This window comes from Plectropomus leopardus, chromosome 17, assembly GCF_008729295.1.
Source record: "Plectropomus leopardus isolate mb chromosome 17, YSFRI_Pleo_2.0, whole genome shotgun sequence".
NCBI classification, from domain to species: Eukaryota; Metazoa; Chordata; class Actinopteri; order Perciformes; family Serranidae; genus Plectropomus; species Plectropomus leopardus.
The window spans coordinates 20,176,989-20,204,858 of record NC_056479.1 but is presented as its reverse complement, the minus strand read 5'-3'; the positions used below and the strand labels follow the sequence as shown (position 1 = coordinate 20,204,858).

At 40.1% G+C, this 27,870-nt stretch overlaps 1 protein-coding gene across 1 annotated transcript in view; it reads left to right on the top strand.

Annotated features, from left to right (window-relative positions):
• Positions 1-7,396: 7,396 nt before the first annotated feature.
• Positions 7,397-27,870, top strand: part of fam20ca (FAM20C golgi associated secretory pathway kinase a) — a 48,413-nt gene continuing 27,939 nt past the window's right edge. Inside the window, exons 1-3 of the mRNA XM_042505128.1 lie at positions 7,397-8,069; positions 8,688-8,872; positions 15,238-15,316. Of these exons, the coding sequence (XP_042361062.1) occupies positions 7,519-8,069; positions 8,688-8,872; positions 15,238-15,316 (815 nt within the window). The 5' untranslated portion in view covers positions 7,397-7,518. The remainder of the gene's footprint in view (positions 8,070-8,687; positions 8,873-15,237; positions 15,317-27,870) is intronic.

Sequence of the window (27,870 nt, the reverse complement as noted above, 5' to 3'; positions counted from 1 at the left end):
GCAGACACAAAAATATTCCTCAGTGGATTCCAATGGGCCAAGCCAGAGCTGAATCCAAAGTAAGCATTGATTTTTTTTTTTTTTTTTAACTTCTCGTGTGTTTCTCCCTCTCCTCCCTACCCATCTTATTTATCTTATCTTATTTTAAAGACAAGGTGAATCATTCTTTAATACCCAAGGCAAATCAAAATGGTGTGAGACCAGCTTTGGCAATGAAATGCAGAGAGACTTTGGGTCCCTGTGGAGCCGACCTCCTCCATCTTTAGTCACTTTCTCTTCCTCGGGTCAAAGGTTACCAGAAGAAATAAATTTGATGCGGAAGAATTGCCCTGGGAACAAAGCTGTGGAACCAAGAAATCTGGTATATACTTGTATATATCGTGAAAGCACCTCTGCAATAACATTTACTTGAGCTGAGATTAAAAATGTGATATTACAGGCTTAAAGATAGAGTACTTTAATTGTTATCATACACTGCATATCATGTAAAACTTTAACCAGTTGTTGCAGTTTTTATCAAAATGTTTCACGCTATCAAGCAAGCAAGCAAAACTTCATTTAAATAGGACATTTCATTTCGACAAAGTGTTAGGTAGAAGATGCAGACATAAAACAAAGCCAGCAACTGAGCATAAAAGTGAATTAAATTCATTAAAACTTACAATAAAAAACCTCATGAAATAAAATAAATCTGAATAATAATTTAGGATGAAGAATAAATCATTAAAAAATACAAAGACATGATTTAGACCTGCGGAAAATATTGATAAAATAATAATACTAAAATAGACCATTAAAAGATTATTATACATAAGAATTAAAATCAATAAAAACACTAAAAGTAGAATAAAATAAGATAAATTAACCAATAAAAGATGATAACACATGACTAAAACCATCCAAAAAAATAAAATAATAGAAAAAACAGTAAAAATAAATGCACACCTGAATTAAAACCAATAAAAAAAGTAAAATAAAATAAAATACTATTTGAAAACACTGCTGTTGTTGTTGTTGTTGTTTCAAAATCATTGTATGAGGAAATAAGTTGAAGTTAAGTGAAATTAAAAAAAAGATTTCAGAAAAAAGAAAAATTACTCATTTAAATAAAATTAAAAATACAAGAGATGTGCTAAGTATTTGTCAGTTTGGTCAAAGTTGTCAACACAATAAGCATGAGGAGACTTTGGATGATTGTTGAGACAGGAACGTGTACATAACTGTGAGCCTTCACAAAGTGCTGTGTTTGTTTTGTAATACCTCTGACTTTATGTATCTTGACCCTGATAAATAGCCCCATATTATAGCAAAAACTTAAAATGAATACTGAAACAAAAAAAACTTAAACGAAACACTAAACATTTTTAAACAATCAAATCTAAACTGAAATCCCACTCTGAGAACTAACTGAAACTAAAACAAATTGAAAACAAAAGTTTAAAAAAAACAAAATAAAAAAAACAAAGAAGAAATAAAGAAAAATTAAAAAAATTGAAGGTGCATTATTATGTTTGCCTTTTTTTTTTTACATAGGTTACTTGTAAAGACTAACGTCACAATGCCTTGGATGTAATGGTGAGCCTAGTTTGCATAAATGCCCCAAATTATCATAAAAAAGATACAACACATGTTTTTTATTATTTTTCAGCCACTTGTGACTTATTAAGAGCCCATACAGAGCAGCCTCACTTAATTTCCCTGGATGAAAAAAGACCAGCCTGTAACTTTAATCTCTCTCCTGATGTTTTTAAAAAAATAAAATAAAAAAGTCAGAATAGATATGGCTCATTCTGGTGCACTTTTACCTTATAAATTATTTCGACACCATGGCGTGTGAATCCAAAGCAAAAGAGACACATCTTTGTTTCTTTCTTCAGGCCCTGTAGACAAATTAGATGGGTTTTTTTTGGTTTTGCTTCTTGACATTATAATTCCACATTCATTTCAATGAAAATGACATGCAATCTGAATCTCTCAATTTTCCTTCCCACGAGTGCTCTTAATTGCTTTGTTGGCAAGAGCATGAATAATATGATTCCTTCATGATCAGCACATTTGGGTAATTTTACTCAACACATTCTCCCTCACAACTCATCAAATACGGCAGCATGGTCAGTGGCCCAATGCTTCCAGCTGTGACACTTAAGGTACCTCTCCAGCATCGGTTTGAGACTTCGGTCAGTTCCCACTCGCTACATTCATGCAGTGTCTTTTCAAGTAGAGTTCTGTGTGCACAGGAAGTGTGTCAGTTTCTGCTTGTTACGTGCTTACAGCATCTTTTCATATTAAACATCATCGCCAATAGGAAATGTACAGTGTTCTCCTGTTACATGCATGCAGTGCCTTTTTTAAAATACACTTCATTTTTCACAGGAAACATGGTTTCTGCACATTACATGCAAACAGCGTCTTTTTTAATTAAACTAAATTGTTCTGGGGAAACGTGCAGTTTCTGCTTGTTACATGCATACAGTGTCTCTTCAAAATAAACGTAAGTGTTCACATAAAATGTAAGTTTTGGCAACTACTACTGTTAGGATTAGGAAAAGGCCATGGTTTGGTTTTTATAGACGCTGGCTTTTGGTATTGCTCAGACACAAACAGCAGTCTCTTGGGTGAAAATCCTGTGTTTGTTTGTTCGACCCCCTCCTAATGAGGACTTCCTTTCTCTTTTTACTACATCAGTGTCTCTGAGTTCTTACAGTTGCCGTGGAGGGGTTGAGATTGTAATTAATTAAAAGCTTGGTGCATCTTATGCAGACCCTAAAGGGTGCCTTGTGCATCAGTATCAGATGCCGTAGAATAAGAAAAGGTTGCATAAACAAGTGAAAACAAACCTCTCGTCTGTATTTTTTTTTAAAAATATTTACTTCTGGACAGTAGAGGGGAAAACGGCTGGTTTAGAGAGCAGACGCCTGTTGTAGCTTCTAGCAAACAATTACAAATATGCTTTATCAGCTGATAGAGGTTAGGTCTTTTCTCACTGGCAGTGCACATTGATGTTGTGTGCCAAAGGCAACTGTAGCAATCTTACCGGCTCAGACAGCTCTCACCATAGAATTTACACAATCCCTCATTTGTGGTTAACCTTTTATTTTTCCTCTTTGAGTCGCAACAAATGATATAATTCATAAAATACCTTTTTAGCATCAGTGGATTCTAACGTGTCTACGCGTGCCAGTTTGTTTTGTTTGGAGGGCAAGATGATTTGGGTCAGCATGCTCGCCTTTGGGAGAACAATTTGTTTGCTTGTTAGCTTTAAGATCCTGTTTTATTTAGATGCACAAATCTGGCAGTGGCATGAACTCCAGCTCAGTGCCTCTGGGAGGGGGGGCAGGAGCCAAGCTCTTCCAATAGGAATCACTTGGTGAGCCTTGTAGAGCGCACACACAAGCCAAAAGAATATGTATAATTTGTTCATTTTATTACTTTGTGGTTCCACTGACCTTGCTAGCTTCCCATCGAACATTGTGTACCCTGTCTGTTTTATAACAAAACACTCAGATTTTCTGAGTGTGTTTGTATATTTGTCTGGCAGACAGAAGGCCTGCAATTGGCAGTTTGAATGAACTCCATGGCACTTAAAATGTTATTCATTTAATCCTGCAAAGTCTCAGAGAAATCTGGCCCAGCCTTGGCTATAAGTGCCGGCTGCAGTAATTGCTGTCAGTGTTTTGTCCCCCTGCAGTTTAAATGAAAGGTGTGTTTCACTTTATCAGCAAATAGAAAAAAATAGCCTCTGAGAAGGCAGGTGGGTGTGTTTTGACTGCAAAAACAGTCATGGAAAGAGGATTAATGTTTGTGGACGATAAATAACCTGATTAGAAACCCTTTGATTAAAGCTGAATTGTTAATGTCTAAAGTGTAAGTGGCTGGCGCAGCAGGAGCCAAGGTGCTTAGAAACACAAACACACTCAAAGGTATATGATGGAGTATGTACAGTCGGCAACACATTACAGGACGTGCACAGCGAAGCCAACTGTATGTGCTTGGGGAAGAAAGTCAAGCATCCATAAGATGCAAAAGACCCCAAAAAAAATATCTTAGTAGTTGATGAAGACCAAACCTCCCGCAACCCAATCATCAGCAAAAAATGTTAGCATTGTAGGTTTCTGCAAACCACTGATATGTTATATCTGTGCATTATTATACTGCGGATATGTTTACTTTATATTTACCAATGTTGTCAATTTTGATTGTAGTATTTTATTTTGTCAATTTTTCAGCTTTAATTTAAACAACTCACATATCACAGAGAGCACGTAACAAACAAAAAACTGAAGAAACTAAAGAAAGAAAAAAATCTGCCAAAAAAACACAAATTCAGCTATTGAGCCATCATGCACATACTAAACATTTGCAACTGTATTTCCTTTTAAATAGTCAATGAATGGACCCCATATTTTAGTAATTATTACTGCATGACCGATGATTTTGACTGAACTCTGTTAAACCCCGGAGTGACATCTTTTTTCTTGTGCTGCCGTCAGATTCCTTTCACAAGGATTTTGAGTCCCAAGTTGGTGTGATTTCTTTCAAAAACACAAAGAAAAAAAGACAATGGGCACCTTTGTCAGAAATGCCACAAAATGTGTGAAATTAAGAGACAAAAAAATGTATCTGGTGGAAAAACTAGATTTATAATGTCATATTTACATATTTGATATGTAACAGAAATATCATCATTTATATGCACTTTTTCAAGGTCATTTTCTTTGTATGACTTTTTTTACCCTCGTTTTTTTAAAAACTCTAATTAATCGTTATTTGTTTTGTACTTATCACTCAGGGAGTCTGATACAGCTACTTGCCTTATCCTAGAGGAGCACCAGATTTTTGGCAATCACTAACACCCAGTGTCTTGACCCACTGCAGCAGTCCCTTTTGTTTTCTTCAAACATCTCCAACATATCCTGATTTCTCCCACTCAAATTAAAAAAAGCTGCTTTTTTTCTGCATAACTTCATTGTAAATTGAATACATTTGGCCTCATTCAAAATTTTCACTTTATTTTCAGTAATGAAATATGTCAAACAAATGATCAAGTCTCTCAAACACCAGAGCAAGCATGTCTGAGTGTATAATGAATCACAATATGTAGGTTCCTGTGTGTAAAGTATGACTGTGTGTGAGAACAAGGCACACACATCTGGTACTTTGTCATTTCTGCTTATGTGTGCGAGTTTATAAATCAGCCGCCTTTTCTCTCGGGAGCTTTATATAGATTCCAACAATCTATGTTTATCAAATAATGTGGGTGTGTCGGTGTGGGAGAATGTGTTTGGGCTTTGTCTCAAGAAACAGACTTTTGTGTCTGGTACCAACATAATACACTGTAAAATTTGATCTTACTTTATATCGAAGTGTTAAGTTTACTTGAAATAAAGCTACAATAGCCAAATTTTGTTGCAAGCTGTTTCAGCTTAAAAATGTCAAGTGGAATTACCATGTTCTTTCTGAGTGTAGTAGCTTCATTAAAGCAAGTTTAAAGTAAATTGGTTTAATTTCTTTCAAAAACGTGGGGAGAAAGCAACAAGCAACTTACCAAGACATGGTCCAAAAATGTTTTTAAATGAATAAAAATAAGAAATTAGAAAAACAAACAAACAAGAAATTGCATAAAAATGATTAAAAGAAAAAAATTTATATATGTATTTATTTTTGATATTTCATTACATTTTCTGTAATGTAATTATAAAAATAAAATTGATATAATTGTAAATATGGTTATCTGGACCTGTTACCATATTTTCTTGGATAATTGACTAGTTTGCAACCAGCAAAATACAGATATATAGCGAAGTAAACTTGGTTTACTGAAGTTTCTAAAACTTAAAAAGATTGTGGAGTGACGAAGGTCCCAATGATCAAACTTTAAGTCACTGGCATAGGTGTGGAAAGGTCTTGACGCGTATCCAATAAAACAAATGTCAGAATAATCGCTCTTTGGGTGACGTGCCCATTTATTGCAAAATAATACAACGTAAATTACCTGCCGTGAAGATGACATAAAAATGAAAATAAATCCAGCTTGTTAAATGCCTTCATGCTTGCGATTTCGGTTACGTTAAGAACCGTGTGTTCCCAACACCTGTGTCACATCACTTCCTGTTCACCGGTGACCTATAGCACCTGCCCATACCACCTGACTAATAACCAAAATAATCAAATAAATAAACATGTAAACAAAATCATTTTCACAGATAATTGCTTGATTGGCTCCTACAGATTGATTCAGCTAAACTTGTCATTTTTAAGTTGCAATAACTTCACAGTATTCAGTAAATATAACTAAATTTTAAGTATATTTTTACATAAAAAATAAACAAAATTAAGATTAATAGTTGAATGTACGTATGTTTTTCAAGGCAATTGGTTTCCAAGATTTTTTTTTTTTTTAGTAAAATCAACTTGTCAGATTTTACAGTGTACTGTACAGTGTACTGGTGTCAGCCTCAGTGAACTTCAGTGGTTCCTGGTTTTGCTGGTAACCCCTTGGCTCATCCTCCAAGAGCCCACTTTAAAAAACCTTATTGAGCCCTTTGAAGAAAGGCGTACAGTAGGTATACACAGCCCCTCAGATCATATAGTACACAGCCAGCACAGTGTTTCAGGTTGTGCCAACGCCCTCTGGCTGCGTACAGAGGAGTTGCAGCCTCTTAAAGGTTTCAGCTTTTCCTCCCTGAAGCTCGCCTTTCATGTCACTAGTGCTGTATGTGCAGACGCAGCCAACCTCCTCATGACGCCACCGAGGCTGGGCTCAGAGGGCTTCGATCATAATATTTAACACACCCACCCTGGATGAACACTTGGAAGGAAGACAAGGCGGTGTAAACGGGTGAGGGGGGGACAAATGACAACCAGGATCCCTGCACCTGCCAGCCAGTCTCTGATTTGACTTCATCGAGGCTTTGCAGGAGCGGGACAGCATCCAAGCATCTCAGCGGATCACCTGTTCTTTTTTTTTAATTACGGAATTTTCACTTTCTTTTTAATTATCCCCAAGGAAGGCTGTGTTTTGTGGACTATATCAATCTCTGCTGTCACTTTTGTTCTTTTTTTTTTTTTTAGTTATGACACAATTTGACATCTCACTCCGCGCTGGCAGCAACACAAGGAAGCAGGTTTAAGGAAGGATTTCGGTGCTTTTAACAGGACTCCCCCTCCCTCCCTCCTTCCTGTTACCTCTTAACGATTTATTTAGTGGTCCATCCTCCTGACACTGTATGCTGTTCAACAAGGCAATGAATGAAGAGCACTCCTTGAGCCGCTGAAGTGTCCACAATGTGTCCACCTGTCTGGGGATGAAGAATCTGGACTATTGTTTAAAAAATTAAAGCCTGAGCACATCATGGAGTTGTTAACAAAGGCTAACAATGTGTGCAATGATCACAGTAAATCTTCAAGCCTACATCGCTGCTTTGTCATCGCATAACAGTGTTGGACATCAATGTCGGTGCCGTAAGGTGCGCTGCGCTTAAAGCTTACTCTGCGTAAAGACAAAAAAAATACACAAAGATGATACTGTTTCGTAAATTCAGAGTGTTCATACTAATGGTGTTTTTGGTAGCGTGCACCATGCACATCATGATAGACTTGTTACCGAAACTCGAGAAGCGGGCGGCGGGAGCGGACAGCGGGGACGGCGGCTGTCAGTGCGCTCACCACCCGGCCGGGGAGTCGCAGGGCTGGGGGAAGCAGCGCGCCATGTCGGCGGCTGAAGCGGGCTGGCCTAACAAGCACACGCTGAGAATCCTGCAGGATTTCAGCAACGAACCGAGCTCCAACCTCACGTCGCACTCCCTGGAAAAGATCACAGCAGCCGGGGACAGAGCGGAGTCCTTCCGGCGGATGAGACAGTCGGCGGGGAAGGCGGAGGACCACAAGCCGCTTATCGGAGACGCGAGCGGGGGTCGGACCGTCCCTGCCCACGGTGTCTCCCGGTTGTCCGCTCTGTTTGAGCATCCTTTATACAAGGTTGACCTTCCTTCGCTCACGGACGATGACACTTTATTTAACGTGAACACTGACATCAGGTTTTATCCCAGAGCAGCAGGGAACCAAGGATGGTAAGCTGGTGGGGATTTGTCAAACTTAATGGGTTACAAGTGGGACGGACTGCTTTAAACATTTTTGATGGGACCCGTAGTGCGTGATATCACATGTTTTCTCCATAAAGAAATTATCTGAGTGATTTCAATCAGCTCTTGTGTTTTCTGATGTGGGTCCAGTTCATATTGTTCATATTATCCATGCAGCCAAATCATGAGACATCTGCCTGTGTGCACATCTGTCTATCTGTCTATCTGCCTGTCTGCTTCAATATCATCAAATCAGCCAGCAGACAGGTGCTCCCATCCATCCAGTCAGTTTTCTCTGCCTCCACTACAATGTCCACTCATGCATCTGCTGCATTCACCCATCTCTTATATTGTCGTGCCAGCTTACCTTTTCAGACACGCAACTTATGAGTTACCTTTCCTTTTAACATTCTTGGATTATACCAGTGAATAAAGCTGCAATCTGTTACTAGAATGACTGCCAGTTGGTCTGATAGAAATAGTCTATATTGAGAGACTGCAACAAATGCTGTAATCATTGATTACATGGACTAAAAAAAAAATCTGAACAAGGAGTCTGCTTGCAGCACAACTTCCTGTTTAACATCTCCTCTACCTGTGTTTCAGGCACAATGAGGAGGGGAACGAAGAGGAGGAGGAGTTCTCTCCAACAGCAGAGGTGACGGCAGAATCTTACCCCAACTGGTTACGTTTCCACATCGGCATCAACCGCTACGAGCTGTACTCCAGACACAGTCTGGTGCTGGACGCCCTGCTGAAGGACCTGGTCACACAGAGGATCACTAGTGTGGGTGAGTCAGTCAGGGAGTGATATGTAACCAAGGTGTGTTTTTATGTTCATACATGTCAGTCTGAAGCAGTGGTTCTCAACCTTTTTCCTTAAGGTACTCCCTTTTCTATCAATAAGTAAAAGGATGGCCCCTGACAGCCATATTTAATGGATATTTAATCTTATTTTCAGCACATAACAATAACATTTCAGTAAACTGAGATAACTCAGATAAACTGTACAATAAACCCAAAAAGTGAACACAATAAATTGTGTTAAAGGAGCAATACTTAATGAATTTTGAGCAAGTTTTTTCCTCTGAATATTGCATCAGAGATGACTTTTCCATATATATTTAGCAACTTTTTGCTTAGTTTTTGACAATTTTTGTGTTTTTCTCCTCACGCCAGAGTGAAGGCTCTATGAATACAGAATGTGTTCAGGTTTTCATTGTCCCCTTATCCTGTAAGATAAATTTATATCCTGAATGATAATCTATTTATTTATATAGAGAGAGTTTTCTTAAACCCCCTTATAATCAAGAAGGCCTCTTGACCCCCTGTGAAGCTTTAGCGACCTCTAGAGGGGTTCTGTTCCCCCAGGTGCGGAGTCACTGGTCTATAGCGTGAAGGCTGAAGTATTGAGCCAATATTGATCATGTTTTATTTATTAAATATTGGCTTCATGTTGTTCTGCACCAACATAACAGAGGTTCATTCCTTATCTGTAAAAATTCAAGAGGAATCTGCCATGAAATGTTATTTTTGTCTCATTTTTATTCTGGTTAAGTGTGGGCTGAAGAACTGGTCGCTTACCTAAAAATATTGCCATGACTAATATTTGTCCCAGCTGGGCGTTTTACTATCCTATGATATTATGAAAAATCACAGGCCTTTCCACCCTGCAAGATAAAAACTAAAAAACTATTCATATTAGAAAATAAATCTTGATTAAGTCTTGTATGAGCTGTATTAGCCATCAGAAACCCAGCTTGGCTGAACCCTGGAGTGAGGTGTGTGCACCTGACTTGTCTCAAGTGTACATTGAATCACAACACATGGGTTCCTGGCTGTTCCTGACTGACTGTGTGCACATGTATGTGGGGAAAGACGCCACAATCACACACATCTGGCCCTTTATCTGCATTTCTGCTTATGCATGCAAGTTTATAAATCCGCCGCCTTTTCATTTAGGAGCTTAATATAGATTCTAACAATCTATGTTTATCAAATAATGTGTCGGTGCGTGAGAGACCAGTGATTCGGTCAGCATGTTGATTAAGCAGTAATGGCTGCTTTATGACTATCTCCTAAAGGTCCCTCCAGCACTTAATTTCCTCTGACAACCTTTGACTGAGAACATTCGCTGTTAATAAATTGAAAGTAAGGATGCAGAACAAATGGGCATAAACAAACGAGCACACATGCCAAAAAAACCTCACATAGCTACTAAACATTTCCAGGCAAACTTAATGGCAGGGAAATGGAGGGGAATATTTGAGAGGAATTTGTCCTACCAAGTCTGAATGCCTAAATGTTGCTTTCATTCCTAAATATCCATTACTGGCTTTCATTGGGAGGCACTTTGCCTTCAAACCGGATGATTAATAAGTGCAAATTCTATGCAGGGGCAAGTGAACTTGCACATCAAGACAAGCTTTGAGGAATTCTGTTCTGAAAAAATTGAGATAAGTAAAAATATGCCAAGGTGCAAAGGTGTCATTAAAAATAAGTATTTTTTCCAAAATATTTGACTGCTGTCTGTTTTTACCAAGAGACAGGTTTGTTAAAAGGCTGATTTGTATTCTTATATCCTCCACGCTGGCAAAAACTGTAGCTGTAGGCAATATGTTTTCAGGTTGTTTATCTGTCTGTCCATCTATCCATCCGTCCCGTTCTTGTAAATGCAATATTCCAAGAGCTTATTTAGGGAATTTCATCAAATTTGGCACAAATGTCCAGTTAGCCTCAAGGATGAACTCATTCATTTTCAATAGTCAGAGGTCAAGGTCACTTTGACCACACCTGTCTCATTCTCATGAATGCCATATCTCAAGAACACCTTGAGAGAATTTCTTCAATTTTGGCAAAAACGTCCACTTGGACTCATGGATAAACTTTTTAAAATCTGGTGGTCAAAGGTGACATGTTTTTGGCCATAACTCATGCACTAATTATGACATCAACATCTCACACAAATGTCCTAATAACGGTAAAGTGAAGATATTTTATATACAAAAGGTCAAAGGTCAGCTTCACTGAGCATAATGTTCTTAAAAAAAACACTTCTCTGGTTGTTATGCAACGTTGTAACTCAAGGACAGAATCAGATTTAGAAATATTTTATTGATCCTCGGGGGGGAATTGTGGTTTGCTACAGTCGCTCTGATGCCAAGCATAGAGAATTATAGACAGCAGTAATAAGTACCAGCACAAAATATGCAAAAATATAAAGTGTGTGATAGAAATAGAATAATAATAAAACAGTTAGCGTGTACATTGAATATATGTGAATATTTAAAAATTACAAATGTGTATAATGTGCTGAGTGTATAACGTGTTTAAAGAGAAATACAGCAATAATAAGAAACAGTGATAATGGGACAGGAAGACATTCGGCCAGATACTGAATTGGTGACACTAAACTTGAAATTGTGCTACATGGTTGTAAACTATAAGTGCAACTTGACTGGATTTTGGAGGCATACAACTGCAAAGTGGTCAACTGTTTTTGCTGTAAATGACACTATAAAGGTACTTAATTGTAGTTTTTTTTAACTTCTCATTATACTGGTGCCGTCTTGGCCAAATCTCCTGAAAGGATTTTATCATTTTTGCTACTGTGGCTTCATACAAACAGGACAGTGAAGACCAAAATATCCTCCACTGGTGCATGTCGTTATCTCATGGTGCATCATTGTATATTGTATTGACGCTGTCTCCATTGTCTCATTGTTATGAGTCCCTCACAGTCAGCTCACAATTATTCATGGCACACATCTCAGCCTTTATTTAGTAGCTTGTGTGTTTTTAGTCCCCTCTGTTCATTATATATGAACCATCAATCTGCGCCCAGGCACACCTACAAAAACACTGTCTCTCTGCTGAAAAGAAAACCCAGTGCAGTGTGTGTGTGTGTGTGTTTGTGCCTGGAAGCATGCATTACAGCTTTTGTGCCCCGTAATTGGCACGCACACTCACCACTTATCTGTCTCGCTGCAATTACAAAACAGAGACAGCATTAGAAAGTTTCTCTGTTCAGCGTTTTCTGTGGAATAGTGCCTCCTTTCCTTTGTGTCTGTCTCTCTGTGGCCTATTGTCCAGTCTTCAGCCGGACTCATAAATCATACACACAGTGCCGTGAGGTGGCACAGGTGGGAGCAGGGTGGATTTATCATCACAGCACAGGGTTAGGAGGGGGATCTGACGGTGGTGGGCGAAGCCTGGAGCTTTGTGAGAGACCAGAGAACACGAAGGTTTAGAAAAGACATCGATTCATTTACGGATGCTCGGAGAAACAGAGAAATAGATGGATGGTTAGATCAACAGAGACACATACATTCACACACAGATACTGAGACAGATGGCTTTTCAGGAGAATCAAAGAATGTCCCGGTGAAGTTTGCTGTTGTTCAGGTCCTGTTTGATTGCATGTCAGGGCAGATACAATCCAGAGAAACAATCAGCTGAGCTTTGCTGGGGTTTTTCACAGAGGATTACCTTTTGTAGTTTCCAATTAGACACAAAATTTTATCAACGTCCAGCACAGAGCAGAGAATTGAGGTCAGCCCCTCAAGGATTGTGGCTTATGGGTTCAAGGTCACAGCATTAAAACATAGTCCGGTCGTTTGCAATCTCTCAAAGGTTTTAGGCTTGCTGTATAGCTGTACCAAGTTTAAAGATTACTCGAGGGCACTATCCACTTGACCTGGCTGCAGTAAATCTGGCACATGTGTAGGCCTAATGCTCTCAGTGTATTCTTTGGCTCTGATTTCACTCAATACCCATCCTGTGTCGTGAAGAGGAGGCTCTGACCCAAGGTTACGTAGGTTGTACTTAGTGCAACAGAAGATGTAAAATCCAAAAGCTTTTGAAAATGAGTCACGGTAAATGGGGAGGCTTGCCAGCGGTGAGTAAAGCAAAGTGAGACAGACAGAGCATAACAGAGAGAATAAAAGGATGACATATACAAACAAGAAAAGAAAAAAGAGAAAAAAAAACGCCAAGAGAGTCAATAAACACAAAAGACAGCTCTGTGTAGGGGGTAGAGTACAGCCAGCTACTCAGCCAGCGAGGCCTTTAGTAAGTGGGTCCACTACAGGGGGCTTATGTTGATATTGGGGTTAGGCAGAAGCACGGTGTTGTGTAATATGCTCAAGTTAATGCGCTGTAATAAATGAGCAAATCCCCCGAAAGCCTGTCCATTATGACAGAAACACAAGGCATTTAGACAGGCCTGGCGGTCTCTTTGTTTGAGTCGGAGGCGGCAGGAAGCTCAAAGAGAGTCTCCGTCAGCCCCTGGGAGACATCGTGAACATGACTGATAGTCATAGACATGTGCCCTGGCTCCTCTCCTGGAGCACTGGAGGTCAGTTTGGTGGGCGTCAGAGGAAAAGTGGTTATGGAGAGTCTAACGTGAACAAGCAAATCCTGACAAAGTGTACAGAGAGACATCTGCTCAGAATCAGGTCTGTTTGCAAATATAAACACATTTGTGGGAACTTACAATTTGTTTTTTTTAGTTTTTATATAAGAGGATTTTGAAAATGTAATAGCACTATAATAATGTGCTGCTGAATTGTGGCGTCACTGGACCTTGTGTGCTAACCACTGTTAGATTTTTGTTTTTCTCAAATTGACACGTTGTTCTAAAGTCACTCTATTAAGGGGTTGAGCGATACGTCAAAATTTGTGAGTGCGAGCGGTAGGTTCAGTGCTTTCCAAAGGCTCTCTTAGTTTTTAAAAAAAATAAAGTAAACTCACAAAATGTAAAGTAATGTAAAATATTTTTATTATTAAAGAGCAAGTACACCACCACCTGCTAAAGTACATAATCAGTGTCTAATACTTGTTTCATCCCAGTATTCCCAGTATTCAACCCTACTTCTTACACCAGTGTTTCTTATTAAACAGAAAAACACAACCTTACACCTTATGAACTCAAGTTTGGTTGTTTTTTTTTTTGTTTTGTTTTTTTTTACAGATAAACACAATTTTATGGAAACAAAATAAAACTTACCCAAAATGTCTTGATTAGTCTATCCACTGTTTTAGCTATCATCAAACTCTGGTTTGGCCCCCCAAAAAAAGCCAACTCAATTCACCGAGTTAGATGTGAAGATATTTTGGCTCTATACGCTGTTTTTCCCCGCTGTCTCTCTCTGCCTCTGCTCTTTCCATTGAGCAGCAGCCTTTATTCATTCTTCCACCATTAAATGACCAAATTAACCAAATAAAATGATGAAAAATTCACCAGAACCAAGCGGCTACTTCCAAGATGGAAAAATCAAGCCAATGCGGGAGCGTCAAAAACTGCAAGTCACATGTTCAACCACAGTTCAATGGGCACTTGAGGCTGGCTCAGAACAAAATAAATCCCCATAAACCCCCATGTTAAAATGCCCAACTTTACAAATTAAATAAATATGTTTACAGCTTAGTACAAAAACAGTTTGGGTCTCTATAGTTAACTTCTAGATTCATGACAATTATACAAGGGCATTTTTTTTTTATAACTCACCCATTCACATCTTATTGAGCCCAAAAGTTACACATATTTAAGCGCAGAACCGCTTAAATAGTCTGTGATTCAGATCCACCCCTTGCTCCCCCACAGCGCCAGCCTCCTGCTCAAATATGGTCACTTCTTTCTTCAAAAAAACAACACAGCGACTGCCAAATCCTGAACTCGAGGCCTCAAAATGGCAGTCCACAAACAAATGGGTAACATCACGGTAGCTACATCCATTATTTATACCGTCTATGCCCAAAACGCTTGAAAAAAACCCTATCAGAGATGGCTGATGTATTTGTCCAGTCAGCCAACCACTCTGTAACACTCTGAAAAATTGTCAATTTCCAGTTTCATCCCTCCATCAAACTCAGAGCCAGCCGTAGTTGTCAGCAGATGCTTTTCACACCACATCTCTCTTTCAGTCACACCCAGCTCCTAACTGCCACAATTGCACTTTGATTGTACAGTGTCTGGCAAATTGGTCAGCAGATGTGATAGCTCTATTATGCAGTCATGCAAAATTGCGTCCTCCAAATTGGCAAATAATGAAACAGCTGTGCATATGTGCGAGTGTATTTCTCTGTGTGTGTGTGTGTGTGTGTGTTTTCACTGTTTCAAATACTCATCTAACATCTCGATTGTTTTTCTTCTCAGCCATGAAATCAGGAGGCACCCAGCTGAAGTTGATCATGACTTTCCAGAACTACGGACAAGCGCTGTTCAAACCCATGAAGTAAGTAAACTAAATTTACATATGACTGCACCGCATCATCTGGTTATCGCAGATATTATTGTTGTAAGAGTGCCCACCTAATAGCCGTTTTTCTGCTTGAAACATTTCGCAAACTGCATTCTCCCCCTAAAATAACTAACATCAAATATCTGTTTGATACACTCAGTTTGATGCGCCCACTTGTAATGCGTATGTTTCAAGAGGGCTACGGGAAATCTCATCTGAATAAATGCCAAGCACCGCCGCTGCGTCTTTCGCTGCATTCGGATACACAGCTCTCCCCTCTGTGTGATCTTTTTCTGTCTGCTTTTTAATTAACATCAACAGGCTTATGTGTTAATTAAAATGAGCATTGAGCCATTGTCAAGGCGTCTTTGGGGAGGCATATATGCTAGCAAAGGCGCGTGGCACATGAAAAAGAAATATCCTCCCTCTCAGCTGTCTGAGTTTTGCCCGAAGAATTCCCATGCCGACGCAGATAAACAGCGTCCAGGCCAACTGGGCTGCGATCAGAAGTAATTGCTCAGGAGCCTGGTGTGATTGCTATGAAATGCAGAATGGTTTTCTACATGAGAGAGCCTCAGTGGAGAATGTTAGATTCTGGGAGAGAGACGTGGAGAAAGGTAGAGAGCGAGTGTTTGTGTTTGTTTTTTTGTGTGTGTACGTATAACTGAAGCTTGTGAAAGCCAGAGTCTTACATCTTGACAAGCTGTACAGGTATAGTTTGTGATGATTCTTTATTTCAAGTGAACCAAGCCCATTACCATACCAGCCAAAGCCACATGAGTGGGAGGATAAGGAGTTCAAGCTTGCGAGTTCAACATCAACTTGAAAAATGAATGATGAAATGTTGCTACTGAATATCTTTTCACTGTCAGGCCTTGATTTATGGAGAGTCTGCAGAGTTTATTCAAAGTTTATTCACCTAATGCTTGGGTGCTTGGTGCTCGTATCCCTTATTCAGCTCCTCTTTACCTGGATGCGGTGCAACTCGATAGCTTAATATATACATAAAAACAGCAGCAGTGGCGCTTCAGAGCTGCACACGAGTCATTTTTCCCTGTCCCAACTTGGCATTTCATTTCAAGGTCAATCAGTGGCTGCATTATGAGGACATGTGGCTTTGTTTACAAAACTAGCCGCAGAGAATGTTATCCAAACAATGGCAATCTAAGCGTCTATTGTAGCTTCCATACACGCAAATATTTCAAGTCAACAACAGCGCCCAGCAGGCATCAATGGCATAGTCATATCTGACAAGAGCGGAGATTACCCTGTGTGTGCGTGCGTGTGTGTGTGTGTGTGATGAGGGTAAATTTGAATAGATATTTGACTGGACGAGGCATTCAGGGGCTGCTTCTAGGCAACGTGGACAATATGTGCGGTGCATGCATGAGTAGCGCACACATCATGGCAGGATGGGTCAAAGAGCGTTGTGAGGTGTGGTCAGAACGCGGACTGTTGGTCTGAGCGTCATGTGGTGTTAACGGTATCAGGAGAGTCAGCAGCCATGCAGTATCTTATTTAACGTACATACAACAAAAGCAGGTAATGGATTTCTTTGGAATGAAGTTTGTGTCAACATGGGAAATGTCTGCATGAAACGATATAGCATATATAGGGTTGCCATGAGTCTGGAAAGTACTTGAAAGTGCTCTTTAGCATTGTTAACTGTGTTTGCAGCACAAGCCGTGCAGACACTGCTAACAGAGCTAACAGATCTAAGAGTGATGCTGAAGGAGGTTCACCAGGGTTACTTGGAGGGAGACTGGAGGGTGGGCAAAATGTTTCCACAGTAACATTGTTGGGTAAAATGAGCAGCACCACTACCTAGCTCCCACCAACCTGTCTGGTACACAGTGCAGAGCAGCCAAGGCTAGCTAATCAGTGGAAACCATACACTATAAAAAACACATACTGTAAAAATAATTGAGCTACCGTCACCCATTGTCACAGATTGTTTGTGGACTACCAATTTAAAGCCTCGAGTCTGGCATTTAGGCCGTTGCCAACTTGCTTATTTTGCCATAAGTAGTCGTATTTGCACAAGAGGGTGGAGCTGTGTAAAAGCAAGGGGTGGATCAGACTCACAGACCTCCCCTAAAATCCTCCTGCACCGTGTTCAGTTGTCATGAATGTTGAAATTAGTTATATAGACCAAAACTGTTTGTTGTACCAGGTTGTAAACATGTTTACTTGTGCTGTAAAGTTGGGCATTTTAACATGGGGGCCTATGAGGACTGCAGTTTTTGGAACTTCCATATTGGCTACATCTTTCAGCCTTGGAGTTACCGCTTGGTGGACACTATGTTTTAGCATGTTCACACGGTTTACCAACTGTCCGCCTCCCTCCAGATCCAGGTCAGTGCACAATGCAGTACACCAAAGAGCAGCAGAATTAACCTATATATCGATAGGCGGAACCAGTCAAAAATGTTGTTAACATTTAACTGATTAACAGTTAAACATTTATATCCCTAGTTTGGACCAAGAGTAATGCCAATCAGTGAATCAGTTGTTTCCAAAAACTCTAGGGGAGGCTTTTGATGAGTAGCTGTAGATCAGTTTTAAAGTCATTGAAAAGTTTGTAGCTGAAACCCTGTATATATGTATGTTGCAAATATATAAATATTTCCACAATTAAATTGGTAGATGATGAATTTTACTTCTATATCTGAGTGAGAGTAAAATGTCTGTCGCCACATTTTTCAATATACCTTTAGCTGATTGAAGGATTGGCGCTTCAGGTTTAGAGTTATGAGACTCTTAAAAAGTAAATCATTGAATTTTACGTGCTCTGAGTTTCATTTAAAAACTTAAATTATGTGGTAAACTTAGCAGGGATTGTGTATACCACTCTGTCCTGTAAAAATGTAAAAGAAAAGTGCCCATTTCTTGTATATAAGTAAAAGTCTCTCTCAGTTGCTGTCAGAAACTCTTTTGACAGTAATTACATGTCAGTTTCTGAATTATATGCTACAGATTCCCGCAGCTCTTTATTTAGCCTGTCATATTTTATTCAAACTTCTTGCTTTGACTGTCACAGTCATCTGTCTCCAGTGTTTACAGATATTATACAAAAGTCCTCAGAGCGGAAATACAAAAATACCAGAGTTTTCTGAGAGAAATAATGTAGAAAAATAACCTTTGTTCTACTTTTGTTAAAGCACATCATGAGATTTTGTTGTTTCTGTCATGGCATTGATGTGTCCCACTTTTATTTTAGGATCTGTGGTGCATTCTGGGTACAGTAGTTCAGAGCGTCGCTGTGTTGCATTGTTTTTTCTTCACCTGTCCCATTGTGCAGCATCAAGTGGTGCTTCAAAGAGGCTTTGATGTTTAGGGCCTCCTTTGAGCCGAATGCAAATCTGTACACTGGCATGGGCCAGGAGACTGCACAAGCTGACAGCTTGCCAGACACCTCCACACGATGTTTTCTCCGCGCAGCTCTGGGAAAAAAAAAGTTTGGAGCTCCGTTTTATCTGTCTGACAAACTCTGTGATTGTGTTTGGTGATTTAAAGCGGGTGCCCACAACGGGGTAGAGGATGCTCGTTTAGTTTTTCAAACTGCAATTTGGTTAAGTGTTCTAGGGCACGACGGCTTGTTTCCCCCCACAAAAAAAGATCTCCTCTGATTTTCGTGCCAGCCAAATGTTTGTGATCCTCCCAAGAATTTTAATCTGACAATCAAACATGTACAAATGGTTCCCCTGTTATGGATATTGTAAATTAGGTAAATTCATGCATACAGCTGGTCATAATACCTCGACTACCTAGGAGCAAAAAGTGAAATATAGTGGTGTTTTAGAGCTTTTGCCAACAAACATTAAAGGTCGAGCGTGTAGGATGGATGGCTCTAGATAAATGGATCTATATAGCTATATAGATCTATATATCCATTTGTGTTTTCGCATTGGCCACTGTAGTTAGCGGTCTCTCCGTGGCAAGACAAGAGTGTAGGAAAAACATAGATTTTCTTTTTGTGAAACTGCTTTATTCAGTGTTTTTACAGGTTTAAGTCACTAGGGTGTTTTTTTTTTGAGACCTCTATGGATAATCCCGCTCCCAGTAAACCTCCTGAACGTCTAGATCTTGAGTTATCCAAGAAAAAAAGTTGAGTGCGGCCCATCTCCAACATGCCGAAACAGACTAACTGATACGTAACATGAAACTGCTTTATTCTGTGTTTGTTTGATTATGGAGAAGAAGAGACCTCTGCAGATGAAGTGGCTCTTGGTAAAAATTCTAACCGGGTTAAGTTTTAGTTGGTTGCAATCTGTGATCCTCACCGCTGGATGGCACTGAATCCCCCTAAATGTGTTCAAATACAAAATAGATTAAATTTGAACCAAAGATGAGGATGTCAGATGGTTGTGTTGCAGAAGAGTCAAAGGCTGTAGACGATGGAGGGGGGATGAAGTGGCGTGTGAAAAGAGAGAGCGCTGGTGTTGGAAGACAGATGAGAGGCCGAGATAGACCAGAGGGTAGGGGAGCAGTTAGCACTGCCAACCTGTCAAGAAACTGGGTCTTCCAGCTGGAGCCACGTTACAGGCTGAGCGGAGACCCCTCCACTGCCAGGCCTCCGTGTCTGTCTGGCTCATGTCCCTAGTGCCCCGTCCTACCCATCCCCTGCCAAGATCCTGGTTGTGGTGTGTGTACAGAACCACAATGTTCATGTCATGCTAATTGGATTTGTCAGATGGAGGGTTGAGGGATTGAAGGAGGAGGTGTAAGCCTCAGATATGCAAAGAAAGAATTAATTTCTCCATCACGCGCTGTTTGACAAGCCTGTTTCCACCCTCTTTGCTTTGATTTTGTTGATAGTCTCACAGTTCAAAATGGTTTATGCATCGCAAGAATAGCAGAAATGACTTTGATCGTCCCTGTTTGTTATGTACATGCCTCAGCCGTGCCAGGAGCTGTTATATCAACGCATCAGATTCGTTGCATGTAAACACGTGTGCTAGAGCATACTGTATATATAGGGCACACATGCCCGTCCTCTAGCACCGTGGGGAATTGGGAGACGTCCTCATCTCCATGAACCATATCAGTTTTGACAAGCTCGGGCTCTTAGCGCTAGCAAAGCCAGTGGGGTTGGTCGCGAAGCCTCTTAGCTGCTACACCCAAGAGGCTGCTTCTGCTGTTTCATAACCACAAGTCCATTTGAGGGCCTCATCTTATCTGCCGTGCCCCAGTTGGGTTATGACTGACATTCTTCCATGGATTCGCTCTGTAGATGGGGAATTCTGTAAGGGTGGATGCCATCTAAAGTCCTCTTGAGAGCGCCTCTCCCTGCTCTGGTTATTGATCTGATTATGAAAGATTGATGATTTTATTATTGATTTGCATGCATTCATGTAAAGTGCAGGAGGAAACGGAGCTCTTCACAAAGTGTTTTTGATGGCTTGTGGTTTTCATGGTAAGGGTGATGCTGGTGAGTGCAACGCTGCTTATAATAATGTCCTGCATAAGAGCCCACAGATGACAATCCGGTAAACTCAAGATAACAAACATCTGTGGACCACATGACCGTAAAAACAGCTTCACAGTTTGCGGTGTCCCTTTTTTCACACCAGTAGTTACAATCATGAATAGAAACCAAATGAAAGGATAATTGTTCCACAACGATCATCATAGGGAGCTTCAAAAGACACATGCTGATCCAAAGAAATCTCATCTTAGGAACTTGAACGTCTTATTTCATGGATGAATCCGGCATGATTACATACAAAAGCAAGCATGTAGTTACACTGAAAATTTACATATGCATGTAAATGTATACATACATGGCACCGTGCACTGCACAAACACACAAAATCCACAATGAACACATCTTCTTTTTCATTATCGTAGACCCTTAAGGGAAAGATATTCACATCATTTACATTTTAGTTGTTTTCCTGTTCTGTGGTAGTCACTTGTATAACAGCGTTTCCCTAAAGAGCACAGGTGTGCTGCTAAAGCACGCTGAAACAAGGCTATTTTTTTCTCCTAGTGAGAAAACAGGATATTTGCAGTTCGCATATTCCAGTTAAAATTCATCCACATTCTTTTAAGGACTTGAAAAGCCAATTATGACAAAAGCATGCATTGTGCAAGAGAGCCAATAAAAACATATCAACAATTGAGGTGTTTTGATTGATTCACAACATAAAGTGCCAATAAAAACATCCGATCTTAAAAGTTGCTGCTAGGGGCAACTTCTAGCTCACCTGGTAGAGTGTGTGCCCCACATATACTTAACTATATGTTTGACAGACTGCTGCATAATATTCTCAACATGATGAAACTATTCATAAAATCCTTATAACATTGGATCGTGTAGTCATTTGTAGACCATTTCAAACTTGGCAACATAAACATTTTAAATAGGTCTGTTTGTATTTCCTGTTGTAATATTTCTTAATGCAGTAGCTGACATGAATTAAACAGGAACCAGAGTCAGTAGTCTATAGCAATAGAATGGCATAAACGATCTATAGCTGAGTATCTATAGCTAGTATGTAAACTTGCCACAAACTTGGAACAGTGGTTACATAACCGTCGACACAAGCCACAACTTAACCGTGCACTTGCAAGCATGCGTGCACATCATAGGTGCTCTCCGGTACTTAAACAAATAGCACCACAGCCCTGCCCACATGGGCCAAAAGAATGCTGCCGGCTCCCATGAGTTAGACACAGTTTTGAGATTTGCAGTGTGAGCTCATCTTTTGGTGTTTGCACAGATGAAGCATGTTACTATAGACAGCTGTTCGCACAGCTGTGTCTTAGACACACTAATACACACACACACACACACACACACACACACACACACACATACACACACTCTTTCATATGCACACAGGCTGCAAAGAGAGGGACTCTGCGGGGGTTATGGAGTTCGTGCACCCTCCATCACCGAGGGCTGGTACTGGAAAAGCCGCAAGCAGCGAGCCAAGACGCAGCTGTAGCTGCTCACTCAGAGCTTTGGGTATATTACAGACGAGGTGATGACTGCGAGCCCACACTCTGCCTGCACACACAAAAGAAAACTAGCTCATTCACTCCCGACCGCTCACCATTTAGCACCTCCCTAATGATTTTCACTGTGACAAGTCAGAAAGCCTAGAAGCACATTAAAGAGACTTTAAATGTGATGAAACGCCAAATCTTTTCACGTTAACATCCTTGTCCTGTAGTCCATGATGAAGTTTTCTGGGATGATTTTGACCTCAATTTTGCACATTATGAAAAGCTGAGTTGTCACATCTATCTTTCTACGTGCTGATAAGTGTGACTTCATCAGCCTTTGTTGTCCAGCGGTGCTCCTCAGGTTTTTTAGCAGTGCCGTCCTGGCATCAGATTGTCCCCTCAGTCGTCACCATTGCGTCCACTCATGTCACACAAGAGCAATCAGCCGGCAGGAGACAGAGCAGTTCAGGATGCCAAGTAATTTGTCTGACCTGGCTGCTGAAATTAATGACAGTCTGTGGAGAGCAGGTGTGATTTGTTCACAAATGGGCAGAGTTAGAGGAGGCTGTTTGTTCTGTCATGTGTCTGTTTATCTAAGTGTTTATTCTCTTATAGTGGTCTTACTTCAGTGTTTGTATTTACGCGTGTGAATGTGTAGGTCTGTGATCGTCAGGTGTTTTACATGTTTCCGTATTTGGAGATATATGTGTCAAAACAAAGAATACAAGAGGAGAAAAGAACAGGATATTGTAAGATATATGAGGCAGTTAGATAGAGAATCTGTCTGCACTGTTTGAGGAATAGAGAAATAGTTTCCCAACAGTGTTTTACAACCCCCCCACCCCCCGGCTCAGTTTTCAAACTGTTTAACGAAACAGTTTGAGTGTTGACATCAGTGTTGATGTTAGTCTTAACTTTTTCTTGATGATGTTATGAAAGTACTTTTTCCAGAAGATTGCATTTTAAATGCTGTTAGTGCAATTTTAAGAAGGGAATAAAATAAACTATTGAACCTCATTATTTTTGGTCATCAGAGTAGACTAGGAGTAGCTTTTGAATTGGATTTATTAAAAACACTTCAAAACTTGCAGTACTTAGTGACGACAGGGATGGTGGATTAATTAAGGCTTAATCTTTGATCTTGTTGCTTTGTGGTATAGCAGGCCAGTATCCCTTAGAATTACATCCATATTGGACTATTTCTCTCATGATTTATGTCCATTGCAGGGTGTAGTATGTTTTTCATATTATGAGGCAGAAAGTGAGGGTGTGTGGGTTGAAATGAATGGAGTTTGTGTCCCAAGGCAATTAAAATTTGCCTTTTCTATTAGCCCCAACAACAATATTTCCCCAGCCTAAACCAAATGTCCTGCCCTCAGGCTGATTTATAGTAGCAGTAAGCATTACAGAGAGCATTTATACCCGTGCAGTGGTGTCTTAATAGTAGTTAATTTGTTAATTTGTTAGTTAATTTGCAGTCTTTCCCTAAGCTTATCCATATCATAGTTATACTTGGATTATTTTGCCTTTAACAGACACATATTATTGCTGAGTAACACTATTACACATGTCAATTACACATTGACACGTGTCCATAAGCTACAAAAAAATCAATATTTGTACAGAGAGAGCTAATTTTCCTCGGCTCAGCAGAAAACAGATAGTTGAAGCTCTTTTTTTCTGGCCTGGATTACAGTGATGTTACCTATAGAAACGCATCAGCCTCCACCCTTAAACCCCTACATTCATTTTGTCACTCGGCCCAAATATATATTTCCAATAACCATTATTCCACTCTCAAATTCTCATGAATCCATTTTGGGGTTTTGTTTTTGTTTTTTTGTTCAAATTCTACCCTCGATATCATTGTAAATGAGGGGATGCCCTCAACGATTCCTTGTAACGATTTAAGTAAAGGTTGAAAAACAAAAGTGTGTAAACAGGGAAATACGACACAGAAACTTCTCTGAGGCAAATATTATGCATGCTTTCATACATGATCTGCTCACTACATTTTATTTTCTGTATCACACACACACACACACACACACACAACACAGAGTGAGAGTGTTGCGGTGTCAAGCGCTCACAACATCTGTTTCTCGTGCAGCTTTGTACTCACAGCCAGGCAGCCCGAGAGGCCCAGCAGCTCTCTGTAGGCCCGGGGCTCTACTGACTCCCTCCACAGGTCTTTAAGATTCATTTGGTTTTAAAGCTGCCTTAATGTGGCTTAGGATTGCTCATCTTACACGACACCCTCCAACCTCCCCTCCCCCCACTTACATGCTCCTGTTACATCCCCATCCTGACCTCTCGCCTCCTTTATTCAGTCTATCAAAGAGTTTTGTGTCGTCAAGCTTCAGGCTGATACTATTGTACTGTCAGCAGTCTCAGCCTGGCTTCCCTCCATCATGTACGTTCTTTCTGTTTTTTCCTTTGACCTCGTTTACACTCTGATTTATATTTTTCCTATTTCGGGCATCGGTGTAAACAACCTAACGTAATGAAATTCTCGTTCTATCGGCTTCACACTGTGATGTTGCTTAGCAAATGATGTGGGTTGTTTGCATGTGTTTGAAGTAGAAGTGTTTATATCTGGTTAACCATGCATGTACGTGTGTGTGCGCGTGTCTGTCTGTGTGTGTGTGTCTGCATGCGTGTCTGTCTGTGTGTATGTCCAGTGCAGTCAGTGTGTGGGCGCTGTGATGCACTGACCTCTTGTAGGCTGTGAGATGAGCCGGTTAATTAGTGTGATGCTTTAATAGTCGTGCAACCAGCTGCATTCAGCGGTTTGTCACATCTGCCTCGTCATCAGCACACACATCAGTGTGGAGAATTTGCGTCGGTGAAGTTTTAATAAAGCTTTGTGAAGTCTTAATAAAGTCTCCTGCAGAATTTCAGTATGTATTGTTTTAATTGAAGTGTCAATCATTTATGTGTGTTCTGCTTATTATCTTAAATGTTTCGTCGTTAAAGTGTGCGTTTGGGTCTTCAGCAATCGGTCATTTTATATCATCAACATCTGTCATAATTACCACTGACTCATTTCTGTTTCATTCGCTGGATGTTTTCAGATGAAGTCTTTTCATGTTCCTCTTTCACCCTGTCTCTCTCTCTCTCTGTGTCTCAGCTCGGTGTCTATTCTTGATTCCCGAGGTCGTCAGTGCGTCATCTGGCACTTAACGTGCCTATATATCATCTTAAATCTCAAATCACTTATCTTTCTCTTTTTTTTTTTTTTGAAGACACAGACACTGAAACACAGAGGACGGTCTTATTTTAGACTCCAGAGTCTTAAACTCCCCTCACACCCTCCCCGCTCTTACACGCTTCACACTTCACATAAAGACATCTCTCATGAATGTTTTACTAGGTCAGCTCCTGAGGAAGTGGCGTTTATTCGTCACCATCCCTCCCCTCCTCTTCTCTCTCTCGCTGTCCATCCCTCTCTCTGTCTCCACCTCCCGTTCACGCTCCTTTTTGGACTTTGTTTGTTTGATTCGCTGAGGCAGTACTAATCCGCGGCTAGTCCCTCGCCCCTCTGCTCTGTATTTTTAGATTCTCTCCGTTTTCTCTCTCTCCGTCTAACAAGTGTTTATGCACTCACAGTATAATGTGGCAGAGCTGTGAGTACCGTAATCGTAATGTGATTACAGGCCGACTGAGTTGCTGGAGATGATACTATGAGTGGTGTGTATGCGTGTGTGTGTGTGTGTGTGTGTGTGTGTGTGTGTGTGTGTGTGTAGTTCTGGGTTAAAGGCAATGACCCCAGTCATTAGCAGCCAGGCTCATACCTTAGTGTAGCATCTTATTACGAAACAATGTGCCACATCAGGTTAGTGTTAAATCAACTCATAAACATCCACCAAAAGTGCTCGAGGGGAAATTCATTTTTTTCAACAACGTAGGTCTTATTTTTGGCCACTGTTGCTATCATTTATAACAATTTAGTTACATACTTGAAGTCCAATAGATGCAGACACTGGCGCATTAGGTTGTGAGCAGTTTTATCACATTCAAGACAAAATTAAGGCAAATATTGAAACAATTAGTAATTGTTGCCAGTCGGTCCTCAAAGCGTAGATTTTGGGCTCAATTTTCTATCACCATGCAATGACCATTTTAGAATATTAATGTAATGGTTTGCAGTAGTTGGAGTTGTCTGCACAGTAAATTATTTTTGTGACTGTTGCCAGGCAGAGACTCAAGGAAGTCACTGCTCTGACTAAGAAATAGTCCAGTACAGAACAAAACCACAACATTTAATTTTTACACTTTGATTTTTGTTCATTTTCAAGAAGCAACTTTTTGTGTGCCCCAGAAATGTTGATAATGGGATTTTATTATCTTTGGGCAGTCTTTATGCTTAGCTAACCGATCTCATCTAACTCTTGCAAAGAAACCAAAAAAGAGTATTTCCCAAATGTCAAGCTATTACATGTTTGGAAAAATGGATTAAGTAAACCTCTCTTTCCCACCCTTGTGATTTTGTTAAAGGCCCATATTATTGTCATTTTAAGGTTTATACTAGTATTTGAAATGTCTATTAGAACATGTTTAAATGCTACAATGTTAAAAAAAAAAAACCACACACATTCTTTACTCATACAATTGTGCTGTAACATCCGGATTTATCTGCTGTTTGAAACGCTACATTTTAGCACCCGTCTCTTTAAGCCCCCTCTCCCAAGAGAGCCCAGCCCGCTCTGATGGGTCAGTGTTTCCGGGTCTTCCACATCTGCGCTTTTGGCATCTCTGCACTGTTGTTGCAGCCATAGAAATGACTGTAGCAGCACTTTGTATCTTTATAGACCATGTCACTGGAATTGCATTGTTTGGAAAACTGTCAGCAAATATCATTCACATACACTGCAAAACAATTCAACAGAAAACCGAAAGGAAATGTATGTTATCAAGTTTGAAACAGTCTATATAGTATTGTTGTGACAGCGCAACTTCACGGTCCTGAGGGCTTATTTAAAGGCACTGTTTGTAAATACAGACTGTGCATTTTTCTGCAGCGTTTTAATGCTTTAACAGTATTTATAGAGCGTCGAAACCTGCTCTATATTAAAAAATACTTGGAAATCTTTTTTTTAATACAATATGGAACCTTTAAAAACAGTTAAATGGTCAAAAAGCATACATACTGAAATTGATGTAATTATGTATATATATTGAAATTAAGTAAACTCTTTTGTTTTGATGTGTCTTGCATCAACAGCACAGGCCTTAAGCAATGTGGTGGTTTGGTGTTATTAAAACAGGTTTCCTTCAGGCAGTCTTTGGCGCACATACAGTAGGCTGACAGGATTGATATTTTACGAACCAAAAATAATGGTCCTGTTATTTGAATCGCAGACTCGTGTATGTTTTTGTGCATTTTTGTCAATGCCTGTGAATGTGTGGTTGGGACCAAAGCGTGTCTGCTCCTCTGTGTTACACCACATCCAAGTGAATCACATTCTTCCAATTGTGCACGCTTGTTGTGGTCCCTGTCCCTGTTTTTGTCGCTGGTCTGTGTGGTTATGTTGCTCAGCCATCCTAACATATCATTATAGTCTAAAATACTGTATGGGGGAATTCCTAAGCTT